An 18532-nucleotide genomic window follows, 5' to 3' on the forward strand; every position below is an offset into this window, starting at 1 on the left:
TTAAACAGAGAGAAGTTTCAGTTCTTAAAAAAAAAAAAAAAATCCGACAACCAAACCCTGCCCGGGAATGGGAATGTGACGCTCTTCCCCCTCCCCCGGCTGCAGCCGTCCAAGTTTCTATGAGTCAAACGTTTGCAATGTGTTACCGAAATGTTACCAAGCTGGAATGCAGCATCCAGAGGGTTCAGCTCGTAAAACTTTTGTTTGCTGGCCGGGAGAAAGTGTCACCGGCACAGAATTCGGTTCTTCCTCTTCTTCCTTTTGTTTTTCCCATCGCGGAGAGGGTTAAGTGGCCGTGCAGCGCTGACACCCGATGACGGCGGCTTTAACCCAGCGCTCCCGGTCCCAGTGGGAAGGGAAATTGTGCTGTTCGGTGAGAAACGAAGGGAAACGAAGGGAAACGGGGCAGCCTGAGAGAGCAGGTGGGAAATGAGAGAAATAAGAGCGTCCAGACACAAAATCCCGGAATGGTTTGGGTTGGAAGGGGCCTTAAAGCTCAGCTTGTTCCACCCCTGCCCTGGGCAGGGACACCTTCCATTAAATCACGTTGTTCCAAGCCCCATCCCAGGGCACAGCCAGGGACAGACCTCAGCTCCTGAACCTCAGCTTCCCAAACATGAGCTTTGGGATTTTGGGGTCAGAAAAGTGCTGTTTGTTTCCTCATCTGATAGTCCTGGGGTTTGGCCCAAGATGGGAACTTCCACCCAAGACAGCAAAATCTCGGCCCAGCTTCTTCCAGACATCATTCTGAGTCTGCAGGAATGCTGAGGGACAGGGACACAGCAGCATCTGATCTGAAATGCTGAGGGACGGGGTCACAGCAGCATCAGATCTGAAATGCTGAGGGACAGAGGCACAGCAGCATCAGATCTGAAATGCTGAGGGACAGGGGCACAGCAGCATCTGATCTGAAATGCTGAGGGACGGGGACACAGCAGCATCAGATCTGAAATGCTGAGGGACAGGGGCACAGCAGCATCTGCTGGATCTGAAATGCTGAGGGACAGGGGCACAGCAGCATCAGATCTGAAATGCTGAGGGACAGAGGCACAGCAGCATCTGCTGGATCTGAAATGCTGAGGGACAGAGGCACAGCAGCATCTGATCTGAAATGCTGAGGGGGACAGAGGCACAGCAGCATCTGATCTGAAATGCTGAGGGACAGGGGCACAGCAGCATCTGCTGGATCTGAAATGCTGAGGGACAGAGGCACAGCAGCATCTGCTGGATCTGATGGGAGTTGGGACCAGAGCTCTGAGCTTTGCTCTCACGGTGGGAGCAGAAACGGGAAGAGCTCGTGAGGATGATGAGTGCCCGAAGGAAAGCAGGAGAGAGGGGAGGAAGCTGAGGGACTGTCCTGCCGTGCTTGCAAGCCTGAGCCCTTCCAGGAGGTGGCTCCTTCCACCTGGAATTCCTGCCCCCAAAACCTTCCCAAGGGTGTAGGCCTCACCTTGCTCAAGGACCTTCAGGGTTCAGCCCCAGGAGGAGACGGTGATGCTCTTCCTGCCTCACCCAGCCCTGTCCAACAACAGGCTTGGCCTCATGTGGGGATGGCTGCAGGTTTTGTGTGAGGGAAGGAAAATCTCCAGCAGCCAGGAGGATCCTCCCGGGAGCCCTGCAGAGGGACAGACTCCACCTCATCCGCTGAGGCTGCCCTGCTTTGTGCAGAGAGCACAGAAACTCTCCCGGGAGAGGAGCTGGGCTCCCTGCCCTGCTCCTGGGCTGGAGAATCACAGTCAACCTGTCCTGGCAATTTCCAGCCCAAGCATTAATTATCCTTTCATGCCAACGGGAACAATGGCAGTGGGAAAGGAGGACCGTGGTCATCCTCCTCCCACCTCTAAAAACCAAGTGATGCCAGCCCTGCAGAAGCCCCACGGGTGACAAAAATTGTTCATGGCATTTTTATGCCACTGTTCTCAGATAAAAGAACCTGATATTCTGAAACAGGAGGGAAAAAAAGATAAAAGTAAGGATCCCAGGGAAAGATCTGAGAGGAAAGGCAATGGCCATGGGCAAGATGTGCTGAGGGGGGAGTTTGGCCACCAGCCACGCTGGACTGAGTGCCCAGGACAGGGTCACTCCTCTCCAGGGCTGAGGCAGCTCCTGTAATGAGCTCCAAACTTTTGCCTACTTGGACCTTTGCATCATCTGCACGTTAGGTGTAAGGAGAGGCAGGAGCTGCCAAAAGCAGAGCTGCTCAAAGGCCAGGAGCAGATAAGAGACACTGCCCTGCTCAACAGAGACATTTCCAGACCTGAGGAAGTGAGGCAATCCTGGCTAATTAAGATGGCTGACCAAAGTCTCCCAGGAGGAAGAAAGAGGGTGAAAGATGGAAATCTTTGTGTTTCAAAGGTGAAGAGACCAGGAGAGCTCATCTGGGAAGGTGGGAGGTGTCCCTGCCCATGGCAGGGGTGGGACTGGATGGGCCTTCAGGTCCCTTCCAACCCAAACCGTTCTGTGATCAGCAGGTGGAAAATCCAGGCTGTTATTTCTGTCACCAGCGAGGCCACAGCAGGTCCCAGATGGTGTTTAGGAGCATAAAGGGGCAGATGGAGTTTGGAAAACCTTTGGGTAACAGTTTGAGCTTTGCTGAAAAACCCCAACGCCCATCATCTCCTTCAGGGCCTCCTCCCTCCCAGTCCGGGCACAAGGACCAAGCTGTGCTGCTGTGCCCCAGGGTCCTGAGCCTGCCCAGACCCCCCCCAGGTGCTGACAAGAGCCCAGCTTTGGCTCCCACAGCCCTGAGATCCCCTCCCAGCCCGGGGAGAAGGGAGCTGCCAGCAGTGCCCAGACACAAAGCAGAGCAGCCGTGGCTGAGGGCTGCAGCAGCAGCGTGGGCAGCAGATGCCCCAGGCAGGGAAGGGGAGCTGCCTGCAGCCACATCTCTCCATAGAAGGCAGGGAAGGAGCAGGTTTGTTTCTGCAGGAGGGGAAGAGTTATGGCTGCAAGAAACGGTGGCTAAAAATACCCTGAGGAGCAGGGAGGTCACTTGGGAGAGACCCAGGCCCTGTGCGTGTCTGGGGCAGAGGTGGCAGTGCCACACGTGTGGCACCGTGGCCTCCTGCCAGCCACTGCAGGGAGGGTGCTCAGGGCACCCAAGGGGCAGAACTGGGGCGGCCCAGCCCCTCAAACAGCCCTGCCCTGTGCCCCTGTTTGAGGCTCTGCAGGCAGCAGCCTGGCCCAGCCTTTGCTGGGAGTTAGGGCACAATTTGAACTCTGCAGGTGCTGCACACCAACGTTGGGATTGAGCAGAGAACAGAGTGACCAACCCCAGGGGGACTCTCAGGGTGCCCCAGCTGCTCAGAAAAGGGCTCAGTGTCCCCAGTCTCTGTCCGTGTGACAAACACCAAGAAGGTTTTGGATATGAGACATCCCTGCCCCTCACACCTCTGACCCCAGTGGGATGCACTCAGTGACTGGAGAAGCCTGGCACAGATTCCTGGTTCAGGGACGTTCCACTGTTCATTCAGGAGCCCCAGAGGGGAGCACAGGCAGGTTAAACTCACCTGTTCTCCCAGCTCTGAGCTTCCAAGGATGGAGGAGGCATCACCAGCATCCAGCCCAGCACCGCCCCGGAGACCTCACCCAGCAGCAAATCTGCTTGAGCCATTTCCCATCTCGAGTTCCAGCTGCAGAAAAGGCATTTCCAACCGTTTCTCCCCTTTTGAAGGGGCTGGTCCCTGTGGACGACTCTGCAGCGAGGGCGTGAGGAGGATCTTGCCTGGCCTGGGTCCCAGTAAATCACAGTTCAGAGACAGCTGAACTCCATTTTATGATTATTAACCCCAGCCCTGCTCATTTGTTTGGCCTGTCTGAGGCTATATTTAGTGATGGGTGCAGGCATGGCCGGGGGGGAATTGTGTGCAGCTGTTAAACACAGACCCCCACCTTCCCAAAAAATGATTAAAAAATAAAAATAAAAATAAAAAGCTAACAAAACAGGAAGACTATGGTTGGAAAATGAGAAGCAGCTGTGAAGAGGAGGGATGAGGTGTCATACAGGGAGGACTGACTTCAAACCTTGCAGGAAATGTATGAGAAATTTCCCGGCCACTTTTGCAATCCATCATCCCCCCTGTGTCCCGTGGTGGCTCTTGGCTCCTGCCACAGCCTGTGAGTGCCAGGGCCAGGAGCATCTCGGGCTGGGCTCAGCAGGAGCAGCCACAGAAGAGGCTGTTTGCTCTCGCATTGCCATCAACAAGGTCCTGCTGTGCCTTTGTGACAGTCCCAAATCACCACAGATGGATTAAATGTCACCAACAGGCAGGTGCTGAACCAAGGGAGCTCCGGGGAGGTTCTGGGAATTTCAACAATGGAAAGCTTTGAGCAGTGGTGGTGAAACACTCTGAGCATTCTCGTGTGCTGAGGGAGCGCAGGACAGGACCAGGATGGAAAAACAGAGGTGGAGAAACCTGGAGGTGCCTTGCTGAGCTCAGAGTTCTCTTCCTGCCCCCTCCAGCCTCAGATCCTGGCACAGAGCAGCAGGAGAGGCTGCTCTTCCTCATCGTGGTTCATTTTGGAGCTGTCAGAGAGGGGTAAACCAGGCAAGGTGGGGCTGTCCCTGTCCATGGCAGGGACACGGGACGAGATGGGCTTGAGGTCCCCTCCAACCCAAACTATTCTGGGATTCTGATTTATTCCACATTCCTGGAGGAGCTCAGAGCTGGAAGGGGCATTGTGGGGCAGGAAAGGGAACGTGACTTACTCTGAAGCCCTGCTAGCAGGCAGAGTGGCCCTGGCATAGAGGAAACCAGGGCTGAACCCATCTCTTGGCTCTTCCCCAGTTTTCCTGGTGCCTCTAACGGCAGCACCAGCACCTGAGGCACTGCTGGGGCAGGTGCTGCAGCAGTTTAACGTTTCCTCTGGAGGCAGAGCTCAGGGGAGGCAATGCCAGTGCCCAGCTCATGCCCTGCTTTGGCTTGGGATGCCAGTGCATCAGCTGGCCAGGCAAACCCCAGTGCTGACCTGGAAATCGCTCACAGCTGGGGCCGGGGGTCCATTCCTGGGGCCTGCACCCTCGCCCTTGCACCCTTGCAGCAGTTTCCTGTTTGCCCAGGGGCTCGGGGTGGGAAGGGCCTGGCAGGGGTTGTTTTGCTGCAGCACAGGCTGCTCTCTCGGGGAGCTGGCTTCCCCCAGGCTGTGGTTTCAGCAGCTGCCAGCCCCGGCCCTGCCGCAGTCAGGTGTGAGCGACCGCACGGGAGCACGGGGAGCTGACATCAAGGTGCTCATCTGCAGAGGAAGGGGCTCCCAACTGAAGCAGCTCCTGCTTGTGGTGACCCAGCCCAGCCCTCCCTGGCAGCCCCAGGCCCACGCTCTGCTTCTGCACCTGCTGCCTCCAGTGCTCCTCCCAGGGACAGCTCCTCCTTTGCTTCCCAGCCAAGCACGGGCAAAGGGCTGGGATGGAAATGGGAGATCAGATTCCCTCTCCCATCTCAGGCTCACCGTGGTTTTCACTCTTCCAGGGTGGCAGGAACTGTCAGTGTCCCTCTGTGTGCCCTGGGGAAAGAGCGCTGAGGTCACAGAATTCCAGAATCCCTGAGGCTGGAAAAGCTCTGAGGGATCATTGAGTCCAATCTGTGCCCAATCCCCACCTTATCACCCTCCCAGAGCCCACCCAACCTGTGCCCAATCCCCACCTTATCACCAGCCCAGAGCCCACTCAACCTGTGCCCAGTGCCCACCTTGTCACCACCCCAGAGCTCACCCAACCTGTGCCAAATCCCCACCTTGTCACCAGCCCAGAGCCCACCCAACCTGTGCCCAATGCCCACCTTATCACCAGCCCAGAGCCCACCCAACCTGTCCCCAGTGCCCACCCAACCTGTGCCCAATGCCCACCTTGTCACCACCCCAGAGCCCTGAGTGCCACCTCCGGGCCTTCCTTGGACACCTCCAGGGATGGGCACTCCAAACCTCCCTGGGCAGCCCCTGCCAAGGCCTGGCCAACCTTTCCATGGAGAAATCCTTCCCCAGAGTCGGGCAGCGCTCAGCAAGGCCGTGCCCCCTGTCCTGCTTTGGGTCTCTTAGCCCAGGTGATTTTCCTAAAGAGAAAGGAGAGCTGTGACAGTGGCACAGCCCTTGAGAAACTCCGGCTCTGTGCAAACACATTTGAAACCCAGAACTTCTTTTCCATCCCAAACTTGCAGCAGCCTGGAGGGATTTAACCCCTTGATTTGCTGCTCCATCTCAATGCCGTGTGCAGACAGGAGAGGGGGAATGTGGGGAGAGAATTTGATTCACTCTGCAAATCCCCAGTTGGGAGAAGGAGTTTAATTTACCAAGGCCAGAGGTAGTAAAGAGCTTGGACAGGAATTTGCACTAAACCTTTGACACACAAGACATTTCCCTTTCAGGCCAAGACAAACAAAGGAAGGAAGTGTCTGGGACTTTTAAAGCGACCTAGTGGAGACAGGTAAGGGCAGATAAGGGCTGAAGGAAGAGTGGGCCGGGCGAGGGAAGGATCCAGTTTTACAGATTTGTTGGAATCCTGAGCGCTCTGCAAATCAGGCTGAGGGAAGGCAAAACCACCTGGGGAAGGGCCCTTTGCAATGGGAGAAAGAGGCTGAACGTCCCCCAAGTGCTGAGCACGGCCTTTCTATTCACTCCCTGCCTTTTTTCCACTCACTTTGCAAAGCTCTCAGTGCCTGAGGCTGGCAGGGTTTCCAGACTCTGCACTCTCCTGTCAGACCCTGGCTCATCCCTCTCAGCATCATCCTTGGAGTCTTTGCCCCTTTCCTGCACTCAGGTCCTGTAATAAAAAAAAGCAGCTGGAGCTGTTCCTGTGAAAGGGAGAACAACACTGTGTGGTGGAGAGATGGAAACAATCCCACAAAATGAAAAACTCTTCATTGATGCTGCTCTCTGTCCCCAGCCACCTGCACAGGAGCACAGGGGATTGTCCTGTTTCCAGGGCTGGGATGGGAGCAGCAAGGAGCTTTCTGTGGGGCAGCACTCAGGAGTGGCTCCCCTCTGGCTGTGGCATCTCTGCCTGCCTGTGCCAGGAAGCCAGGCCTCCCCCAGCCTGGCCAGCAATGATTTTCCTGGTACAACACCCCTGGTCCCTCAGCCCTGCTGAACAGGATTGCTGCAGCATCATCCCAGCTGACAGATTTCAAATGCCAGGCTTAACCTTGCCTCTACAGGGCTCATTTCCCTCTCAGGATTTCAGCTTCTCCCTGGAGTCCTCTCTTTGGTGACTCCACAGGTTTCCTCGTGAATCCCTCTGGGAACATTTTGCTCTTTGACCTCAAATCTTTCCCTTCTCCACTAAATCGCTCCAGTTTCTTTTTAACCCTTTTCTCCTCAAGATACAGCACAGTGAGGGTCACGAGGAGGCTCTGTGGGATCCCCAGAAGGGATGGAGGATAATTGGTGAGACCCCAGGGCCAGGAGGGTCCTCAGTGCTGTCCCCCACAGCCACAGAGTCACTGACCCCACTGCTGGGCCTTATCTCATGGTGAGTTTTGCATTCTGAGTCATTAAACAAACACAGGGACTGCTCTGCCTGGCCAGGACTCCCAGAGCAGGGCTTGGATGAGGTTCCTCCACACGCTGGGTCTGAGACCATGAAAAACAAAGCTGCAGCTTTCTGGGTTATTTATAAAGCAAACTGCACAAATAAACCTTTCCTAGCCAGAACAGTCAAGGTTATGAATCCATAATTCTCTTTTCCTACAGGGACCGTGTTTGTGACTCATTCCTGGCCAGCCTCGGGGGCTCCCAGTGCATGAGCTGGGAATGAGGAGCTGCTGGGAATGAGGAGCTGCTCACAGCGAGGAAGAGCTTGGCAGAGGCAGCCGAAGGCTCCCTGCAAGAGCTCAGCACGGGCCACCCTCCTTCCCTACCGCTGAGCCCAGAAAAGCCACCCGTGGCACAATCAAATCCTTTCAAATCCCACAGAATCGGCTGGAGCACCATCTGGAGGCAGCTCCTGGAAGGCGTGGGCAGAGCTGGGACACCTTCCCCGGCATGGGGACGCGGCTGTCCCTCTGTCCCCTCTATGGGGTGATGTGCCCATCACCAGGGACCCTCCATGAGGAGCTCCCATCCCACCAGGGCACAGCAGGACCTGGGATTCAAGGTCCCTGAGCTGCAGATCCTTGTCCTGCTCTGTCTCGCTCTGACCAAGTCTGTTCCTGGATATTCTGCCCAGTCATCAGCTGCTCGGGCAGGTGGTCCCAAAATGAGGGTTTTCCACACTCAGTCTCTCTCCTGTGTCCCTGGAACCCTTGGATCACACTTTTTTTCCTCCAATCTTTGCTTTTGCAACCATGGTGCAACTTTTTGCCCATGTTTCTCTGCCCTCCATTAGTTTGTGTTGCTGGGGCACATATGGATCTGTGAAATCAGGGAGTACTTCTCCAGAAGTCCTTGGTCTGTTTGGCCTTGATTTGCTATTGGTTTTTGCTGAGCTTGATTTGTTATCGATTTTTCTAAGATTTTCTTTCAAGGGCCAGTCTGACTGAAAGTATCTTCTGCTGGGTTTGACCACAACTTTGCTATCCTGCTCCATCTTTCTGATAACACCGGGTGCCATTTCCCTCTGCTCTCTGGAGGTGGAAATGATTACATTTTTAAATTCTGCTGATGCTGAGAGGAGCTGTGATTTCTAAGAAGCGATGCTGTGCATGCCCTGACACGTTTCATGTCTCAGCACTCAGCTGCACTCTGAGCCTTCAGTGAAGAGCCTGGAATTGGTTGGGTTTTTTTTCAGGGATTTGCTTTCTGTAATCTGACCATTCATGTTGTTCACAAAGACAACTTGATTTTTCAATATGTGATCCGCTTTCTCCACGGCTGATTGAGGCTTCCTGCACAATGAGCTGACTCTTTGTTGCCAGTTCCTGAGGAATTCTCACCAAACACAGCTTAGAAAGCATTTGCCAGCTCCGTGGCTGCTTTGGGATGCCCACCCTGGGCTGGTCAGGGAATGTGTTTAAGGCCGATGCATCCCTGGGTGTTGTTTTTCTCTTCATCTCCTATGTCCACAGCATTAAACACTTCCTTCCCCTTCAGCCCTCGAGGCTTTTCTCAAAGCTGGAAGCCCAGGGGCAGCTTGAGCAGGGCCTCCCTATCACCAGGATCTGCTTATCTGCAGCTCAAAGGAAATTCTGCTTGGCTGCTGAGCTCCAGCTCCGGATGAAAGGATGAAATGATGAAGTGCCCGCACGGCAGAGCCTCAGAGCGAGGGGCTCAGGAGCTGCTCCCCAGGAAGATTGGCTGGGAAAACAATCAGGGGCTCTCCTTTCACAGGGTCAGAGCCAGCCCAGAGCCACGGGACTCGTCCAAGGCTCTCAGGGAAGAGGTTTCAGGATTTCGGTGCTTCAGAGAGACGGAGTCCAGGGACCCGATAAACATTTACACGGGGAGAAAGATCTCAGGGCTGAAACATCAAATAAAACCCCCTGGAATGAAATACGACCGCAAGGACTGGATGAAGCCATTAGAAAGTCTGGGCAGGTTTAAGAGCTCACTTGTGTGGAAAAGGGGGGGGTTCGGTATTTTCAAGTGTTTCTACGCCACTCACGGCATTCCCCAGGGCCTGGAGCGTGCTCGTGCTGCTAAAAATAAACCTCTCAGGAAGGCTCTGACAGCCTTCTCAGAGCTTCAGGTGCTCTGAGCTGAAAAAGAGGAGAAAAAGCCAGGAGAAAAAAAATGGATGAGGCTGTTAGAGGTGCCTGGGTGAGAAATAACCACCTCCAGCTCCGCTTGACAGAGGAGTGAGCAGGGTGCTGCGGTCTCACTGGGGGGAAATTATAGTTTAGAGAAAACAGCTCACCTCTGTCCCTTTGTTTCCTGAAAGCTGATGGAGGAAGACTCAGAATTAGGGAGAGAGACACGGAGTTTGTTTTCTCTTTCTAGAAGACACCGCATGTTTTTATTCTCCCCGTTCTTTGTGCGCGTGTTTAGATAAAAGTTGGGACACAAAGGCTTTGCTGGGTTGGTGCCAAGCTAAAGCTCAAGAAAACAAACCTCAACCTTCAAGGCCGAGAGGTTCAGTGGGTCGTTAGAGCCAGTCCTGCTCGCTCAGGAAATCGCATCACGTAATCTCTTGTTTGGGACTTTGGCAAAGGTAAAATCCTGCTCAGGAGGGAGCGCTGCCATTTCGGAGAGCAGCAGCCCAAGAGCAACACAGCACTTGAGGGAGCAGGGGTTTTTCAGGATCTGTCTGCAGAAATACCCAGGCTCCATCCCTGGTTGGGAGAGCAATTATGAATTTCATGGCAATTAAAATTAGTTTCTTTTCCATGCTATCTACAGAAGCCTCCACCAACAGAGGTGAGAAGTAAACATTCTCCTGCCCCATCCAGGACCTGTTCCACCATTCCTGATCCAATTCTTCAAGCTCTCAAAAACACACTTCACTTCTTCCCTCCTGTTCTGCAAGGAAACCACAGACAATCGTCCCCTGGGCAGGGCCTGTCGCAGTCCTGGATACGCTCTGGGGTGATTTTATCCGAAGCGTTTCTCTCTCTTTCTCATGGGCCATGTGGAACAGTATCAAAAGCCATAAAACTTTATGTATTTACAGCCTCTTCTGGGAGCACAGCACTCAGAACATCGTTGTAGATGTAAATTAGCTCAATTATCTTTGCTTGGGATGGTTGGATCTTGCCCAATTACCGTTGCAGTTTCTCATTCTCTGTGGTGCTGACAAACAACGCGTTTAAGTGCTTGTTCCGCTGTTTTCCCAATCCCAACACCACATAATTCTCTCTGATCTTCAGCCTCTGTTTTAAAAGAAACCTTTGGCATTCTTCCTTGACTATTTTCCACCCTCTCTGGGTTAAGGTTCCCTTCTTGGCTTTCTGGCATCTGCTGAGTGAATTTAATCTTACCCGAATCACCTGAAAGTGTACTATGAATTCTACTGCATCTCTACCCTGCTTTTTCCTTACTACTCTGAGATTTCTCTCCTCCCTCAATTATAACCCTCATTTGATCCACCACCCTTTGAAGTTTTGACATTTCAGCCTCCTTGGCATTACCCTCCATCAGCTCCTTGTCTGGAGAACAACTGAGATCCACAGATTCCTTACACACTCAGAAACTCTTCCATTATTGCCAGTGAGAGCTGCTGCAATCTTATCAAATCTGGACACCGCAATTTTTCATTACTTTCATGCCATGATAGCAGGGCCACGTGCCTTTGGACCAGCTGCTGGAAGCAGAAATTCTGATTTTCCCTCATGCTCTGGCTTTCATTAATTAACAACACCAAAAATCCCATGGATTCTCTTGTACCCTCTCCTGGTGGGCCTGGTCACCTCGTCATCGATTCATTTCTAGAGTAAACAACAAAGAAAGAGTAAAAAAGAGTGGCTGCTCTCTCTGTGCCCTCATTGTGCTCTGAGCTGAACCATTCCCAGTCCCCTGGAATGACTGAGCAGGTCCTGGACGTTCCCACCACTGCAAAACCACAACACTGACACCCTCGAGGGGTGTCTGAATTCAGGGGCTGCTCCAAGTGGAGCTGCAGGAGCCACTTCCAGCATTTCACACAGAATCCCTGAATGATTCAGGTTGGAGAAGCCTCTGAGGCCAAGCTGTGCCTGATCCCCACCAGAGCACTGAGTGCCACATCCAGACATTCCCTGGACACCTCCAGGACGCCAGCCCCTCCCAATGCCTGACCACCCTTTCCATGAAGAAATTCCTCCTGAATTTTCACTGCTGTTTTTTTAACTTCCTGAGGTTTTCCTCGCTCTCAGATGGGGTGAAGGCTGCAGCCCCTCACAGGGCAGGAGCTGGATCAAAAGGGAGAGTTAAGAACTCTCAACATCCCAACCTCTCCCGGTGCTCCCCACCAGGATGCTGCCGCTCTCCCTGCCCCAGATGAGCCCCTGGAGCAGCAAACGCTCCGGGTTTATCGCCCCATCAGAGCAGTTGGAAGACAGTTGGGTGTCTCTGGGGTGCTGATAGCAGGGAAGGCTTTGCTCTGGGAGATAAGCTGCCCTCCCTGGGCAGGCCGTTGGTATCTCAGGGTCCTCCAGCCCCTCCAGACACACCCTGGGGCTGGGGGCAGTTAACTGAAGCCCTCGCTATCATCGGGGCTCTACTCCCTGGAATCGTTTCTCCCGTGCTGATCAAGGCTCTGCAGTGACCTCAGTGCCTCACCCAGCTGTAAACAGGCACTCATGGTTTTGGAGATGGATTCATTCAGGAGAGAAAGGCGCTTCTGGAAGGTATTTGGAAGGTTTTGAAATGCACAACAGCTCCATTTTCTGCTTGAGTGGCTGCCCAGGAGAGAAAAGCATCACCAGCATCCCCTGTCGGGCTTGGGGGAACCAGGAGTGTCTGGAGTGCAGCTATTCCCTGCCAGCTCCAGCCAGAGCTCCCTGTGTCACCCCCAGCAGCAAATCCAGGCCCTGGTGGTCACCCAGCACTCGGGTGTGAGCAAGGCAGAAAGCCCAGGCCACCTTTGTCCAGAGGAACCAGTAGATCCAAGCACCACTACCGGAGTGAGGAAGGACCAGGGTGTGCACAGAGGCTGCACACCCAAAGCATTTGGAAACAAGGAGAGCAAATATTGTGCTGAGGCAAGAATATTGGTTTCACAGTTTCTGCCTGTATTAAATTAAAAATATTTCCTTTTTCATTTTAAATGCTGCCCAGTCCTTCCCTTGGGCCCTGCTCAGCTCAGGAGGATGAACACCCTCCCCAGGCAGCTCTCTAAGGTCTCTGTGTTCTTCCACGGGAAGCCACTTCTTGCCCAAATATAGATATTTTCATCCAAATAAAGGGGAGGGGGTTTGGAATACTGTTGAAAAAGAATCCAGCTGCGAGGCAGAAATCTAAAAGTGGTGAAAAGCATCGCTGTTTCTGCCAGGCTGGGGAGAGAACGGCGCCGCACGAACCCGGCAGTGCCATCCGTGGGGAGCCTCTGCCATCTGCTGGCACCGAGTCCTGCAGCAACGCCTGTGCTCGGCAGAGGCTGTCAGCAGCTGACAGGAGGGGAAAATGGCCATTTTTGAAAGGTCCTAAGCCCTTTTTTGAGAGAAGCATTACCTGTTTTGGTCTCATCAAAAATATTGAGGTCATAGGAAGGTTTATGTTGGGAGGGACCTAAAAAATCGTCCGGCTCCACGTCCCTGCCATGGTCCCACCAGAGCAGGGTCCTTCCAGCCCCATCCAGCCTGGCCTTGGACACTTCCAGGGATCCAGGGACAGCCACAGCTGCTCTGGGCACCCGTGCCAGGCCTTCACACCTTGATAGCAAAGGATTGTTTCCCCAAGTTTCCAGGCAGGGGGAGACCTCAGGTTTTCAGCCAGGGATTTGTACAAAGCCATGAGTTAAACACCTCTGTGAAAGAATTAAAGGGTAAAGGCTTTAAAGGTTTAAAGTCTGCTGTTACCACCACCTTTCCCCGGAGAGATTGGTACTCCCGTGGGAGCAGCACAGCCAGTGGGAGCTGAAGGGGGGCAATAGGAACTGTGGCAAACAGAAAACCCCTGTTTGTCACCTGTGCTCTTACTCACAGCAGCCTCACCTGGATCTGAGCGCCAGAAAGGAAGTTAGAGACAATTTACAGATGCTCAGCCAGGACTCAGACTGACTCAGGGAAATTCTGCAGCCACACCTCAAAGTGTTTTTAGTTCTGGCCTTGGCTACTCAGATGGAGATTCTTGAAGCTTCCCAAGGCTGCAGGCACTCTCTGCAGAGCAGCTTTTCCAGGTTCTGTCTTTCCTGCCCCACAGTGCAGCTCACCCTGGTGGTTCACAGCCCCTTCCTTGTGGCCCAGAATCAGCTGAGGGAACTTTATAACAAACAGGTGCTTTTCTGGACAAATAAACCAGGATTTCCTTTCAACCAGTTCAGAATTCGATCCGTGTTTTTTGATGTAACAGAATGTTTTGAAGCCAAGGACTGTTTTCAAACCACCAACAAAAATATTTGTATTATTTTTTCCTCTGCATCTCATTGCAGCTCTTTTGCTTTTCCTTCCCACCATTTATCTTTCACAACACCAAGCCTTGCCTGTACTTCCTTTTTGGCTGCTGGTTGGTAGTTTTCTCATTTGCTGTTATTTTTGACTTCCATCCAACCTTTGTATGATATTAATAGCTGTTGCAAAGAACTGTAATCATCCTCAAACCAGCCCTAATATTAGCAGAAATAGCCAAGAACTGTTGTCAAGGCCTGAGGGATTGGAGCAGAGAATTTTCTCCTCCATCCTGCCAGTTCCGCCCCAGCCCAGGGAGACAAAACATCTGCTCAGCACCCAACTCACAGAGCCCCATCCTGGCCACCCCAGGCAAGAGAGAAGCAGCTTGGTCAAGCTCAGATGCACAAAAAGATGCTGAAAGAAGATGCTGACGTGAAGATTCAAGAATTAGATGTTACCCGTTGTCTAATTAATGCTTCTGCCTAATCAAGGTAGAGCAACCACTCATTGTTCATCCAGCAGTGCTAACACTAATAGCCAAATTACTCATTTTCTATTAAAGGTTGTCAGCAACAGAAAAAAATAAACAGAGGATAAAAGCATCTACCCTGCTCCTCCAGCAGTAAATTCTCCTCCTTCCCTTGCGCTGCTGCAGTGACTCATCAGCATCCTGAGGGGGAAATAGTGATGGGTTTTTTCTTCTTTGCTGGGAGGAATGTGATTCTAAGGCTGGTGGTTTCTTCCTTCTCTCTTTAGAGTTTACTTGAGGCTACCTTTTAAAATGCATTTTCTGCTATTCTCTCCACTGGAATCTTTCTTCCCAGGGCTGCAATCCCCCGTTACACCCAGACACACCACGTGTCCTGCATTTTACCTGTGTTTTTTCTGTCACTTCCACTGGTTTCTGTCACGTGCCAAAAGCTCAGTGGTTACCAGTGGCTGCCTGGTGAGTTGCTGATAGCCCTGGGGCCATCTCCAGCTCAGCATCCTGTGCTCTCTCAGCACTTCCTGCTCCTTAGGGAAGGATTTTTGGGGATTTTCCCCAGGTGCACTGCTGTACCTCACACCAAACATGCAAATGCAATTCTCATCCCCTTTTTTTTTGGGCAGTTTCTGTGACAGGCAGATGAGAAACTCCAGCAAAACTGAGAGGGCAGATCCAGACAAGGCCTGGGGATTAAGTTCTGCAGAGTCACAAGGAGCCTTTGGCTCATCACTGATGATGCCAGCGTGATGCCATGCTCCCATTCTGATGGATCCTCCATCACCTTACACCAGGTTCTTCCTAAAAGTTGTAACACTGAAGTCCTTTTCAGCAGGGAGGTCTCCAGGGGGGAGTCCAGACCCTGCTGCTCTGACCATAGTGTTCCCTTTCTTGTCTATCCAGACCCCAGTAGCATTTTATGAAGGGAAGGTGATAACTTTCAGATAGGAAGAGAATACTCTCATTTTTGGTTTAAGCTCTTCCTGTTTCGTTTCATCCTCAGCAGGTGGTTTCATCTGACTCCACCCAGGAGAGAGCTTTCTTATTTAAGGCTCAGTCTCCAGGTTACAGACTATTGTGCTCAGGATCTGCTGCTGGGTGGAAGAGCCAAGCCATCATCCCTCAACAGTGACACGATGGCCGCAGGAAAACCAAGGTGAGTGCACAGCATCCCCTTTTTGTCACAGCTCCCACAGCCACAGGGTGAGGGGGGACAAGGCTGGAAAGGGCCTCTCAAAGTCACCTTGTCCAAGGTGCTGCATCCAGACAGCTTTGGAGTCTCTCTGAGGGTAGAGACTGCACAACCTGTGCAGGAAAGATGCGCAAGGCCTTTCTTCTTCTCACAGTTAAATTTCCTGATGTCCAGATGGAGCTTCCTGGGCTTGTTTGTGCACTGGGCACCACTAAAAAAGCCTGGCACTGCTTTGCACCCTCCCTTTAGGTATTTCTACAGCTCTAAGATCCTTCTGAGCCTTCTCTCTCTGAGCTGAACAGTCTCATCTCTCTCAGCCTTTCCTCGTGGAAGAGACACTCCAGTCTAACATCTTCCTTACCTTGCTGGGCTCTTTTTTGAGCAATTTCTTCACCTTTCAGCTGAAGACAAAATCCCTGCTTCCTCCTCACAGAAGGTGAAACGAGAGAAACCAGTCTTTCAACTTGTGGGTGGGGCTGGCTCTACTCTCCCTTTCTTCAGCCCATCCAAGGGCCTTTGCCTTAGGCGAGAGAGCACCCCTGGCTCCAGGCACTGGTGACTCCATTCCTGGCTTGCTGTTCTTTAACGGGAAGGCTCACAGAGAGCTCCCTGAACAATGGGCTGATTGGAACAAGGATTTGCAGGTTCTTTAGTAGCCTGAGTGCAAGGGGTGTGTTGAGCAACTGGAGAGAGTCTCCTCCTCCACCTCCCCTCCTCTTTTCTCCCTCTGTGTGAGCACACCCTTTAATAACTCATCACTTCCTCTTTATAGCAAGGAGCAGCTGAAGGAGAAGCTGGATACCCTTCAGTGTCACTTCACCTGGAAGATGGATGTCGACTCTTTCAGTCTTTGGCATCTCCTGCAGAAGCTGGATGTTGAGATCAAGCACACAGCTCACCAGAACCAGGTGGGCCTCCTGGGGCTCCAGGCCTACCTGCACCAGCTGAACAACCAGAGTAAGGAAGCTCTGCAGAGCCTCGTAGCTGCTGAGCAGCACAACGAGGAGAAGCATCTACCAGCATCGACTGCTGGCTCTTTGATCATCTACGGGAATTATGCTTGGATCCACTTCCTTCAGGGCTCCTACGAGGAAGCTGAAATCTACCAGGAACGAGCCAAGAAGCTCTGCCCAACTCCTTGGGACGTGCGGCTGATCCCGCACATCCAGGCCCTCAAAGGCTGGTCCCTCCTGGCTATCAGAGCCCGAAATGGGGGACGGGCAAGGGAGTGCTTCAACACGGCCTTGATGCTTGAACCAGAGAACAGCTCCTTCCGTACTGGGCTTGCAATGGCTCTTTATTCCTCCTGGAATTTCTCATGGCAACCTGATATTGAAAAAGAAGCCAGAATCCAGTTGGAAAGAATTGTCAAGGAGCAGCCAGAAAACTACAGAGCCAAAATATATTTGGCCAGGCTACTTGAAAGAGTAGAAAAGGAAAAGTCAATTGGCTTAGCTAAAGAATGTGTAGAGAAAAGCCCTGACCCCGAGGTCCTCAAACTATCAGCTTTGTTCTGGATGCCACTGTCAACAGAGGAAGCATTGCGGGTCATCCAGCAAGCCCGGCAGCAGGACCCAGGTTACCACCTTCTCTACCAGGCCTTGGCCAACTGCTACAAGCAACGCTGGCTTAAAGCAAATCAGAAAGACGGGGATAAGATACGGTGTAAAGCCATCAAGGACCTCCAGCAAATTGTTCAGGAACATCAAGACCTTGACCTTACACTTGTCAAGCTGCAGTTGGCAGAGTTCATCGGTGTAAAAAAGCCAGCACAGGAAGAAAAGATCTACGAGGAGCTGCAGAGAAAATCAACACCCTGAGCCTCAGATGCCGTCAAGCCCTGAATCTCTTCTGGGGAGATTTCTTCCTCTACCGGGAGAAATGCAAGGCTGAGGCAAAGGCCAAGTTCATGGAATGCTACAAAATCCCTGTGCAGACAGACCAGAGGAGGGAATGTGGCTACAGGCTGTTGAAGATAGCTGAGACCTACCAGCACGACGGTGACGCCGATGCTGCCAATGACATCCACCGCTTCCTCCAAGAGGCCGACAAGCACCTGCCCAGGGAACCTGCGGTGCTTGGTTTAGATGATGAGGATCACCCCATCCCACAGAGAATTTGGCATGACTTCTCCCAAGGCTAGAAGGCCAAAAGGACTGCCTGGCTCTGCACAGCAGGCCCGTCCCTCACATGGACATGGTGGCTCTGGCAGCTCCTCACACCGTCCCATTGCTCAGCCGTCAAATCCAGGCCCACCCATGAGTAACCAAGTGCCCAAACCTTCCACACGCTGCTGTGTGCTGCTGCTTCCAGAGGGAATGAAAACAAGAGAGAAGAATTTGTCTTAGAGGGTGTGAGCACAATCTCCTGCAGGTGTGGACCTGCATCTCTCCCTTGGAGCTTCCACTGATCAGAACCAAATGCTGATTAGGGCAATGCGAGAAATCAACTCATTAATTATAAGAATTCTACTATTTGCAACAAACCAGGAGGTGGATTCCTCCACAAGATCAGTGAGGAGCTATGATGAGGGTGAAGTCCTTCTGTACAGGACACAGATGCTCACTGGCCCGTCCAAATGCATTAAATGCTGATGATTTTATCTGCATTAATCCTCAGAAGCACACACATGCCTGCCCCTGCCTGACATAAACCAGGAGCTCTTTTGTACTGGTCCCCACCACGAATGACATTTTCATCCCTGTTTCTGGAGCTAAACTGAGTTTTTTAAAAATCTTTGATTAATAAATATTTCTCTGCATGATTTCTCCTTCCTGGTGTCTTCTTGCAGCCTGAAGCATCCAGAGCATGGAACACCAAAGATCCACCCTCTCCCCACTGTCCTCCCTCTCCATCCCCGAGGCCCTTCCCACTTGGAATTTGTGCCCTTACCTGCAGGCACAGGTGGGCACCTCCATGCCTCCCGTGCCCAAGCGCTGCCAGGGTCACCTTAGTGCCCAGCAGTAC

At 52.5% G+C, this 18532-nt stretch overlaps 1 protein-coding gene across 1 annotated transcript; it reads left to right on the top strand.

Annotated features, from left to right (window-relative positions):
- The first annotated feature begins 313 nt into the window (after positions 1-313).
- Positions 314-17708, top strand: LOC118697209 (interferon-induced protein with tetratricopeptide repeats 2-like). The gene is given in 4 exon segments (XM_036399743.1): positions 314-373; positions 15459-15529; positions 16338-17362; positions 17365-17708. Coding segments are annotated over 4 exon segments (1500 nt in total).
- The last annotated feature ends 824 nt before the right edge of the window (positions 17709-18532 follow it).

Source organism: Molothrus ater, chromosome 30 (genome assembly GCF_012460135.2).
Source record: "Molothrus ater isolate BHLD 08-10-18 breed brown headed cowbird chromosome 30, BPBGC_Mater_1.1, whole genome shotgun sequence".
NCBI lineage: Eukaryota > Metazoa > Chordata > Aves > Passeriformes > Icteridae > Molothrus > Molothrus ater.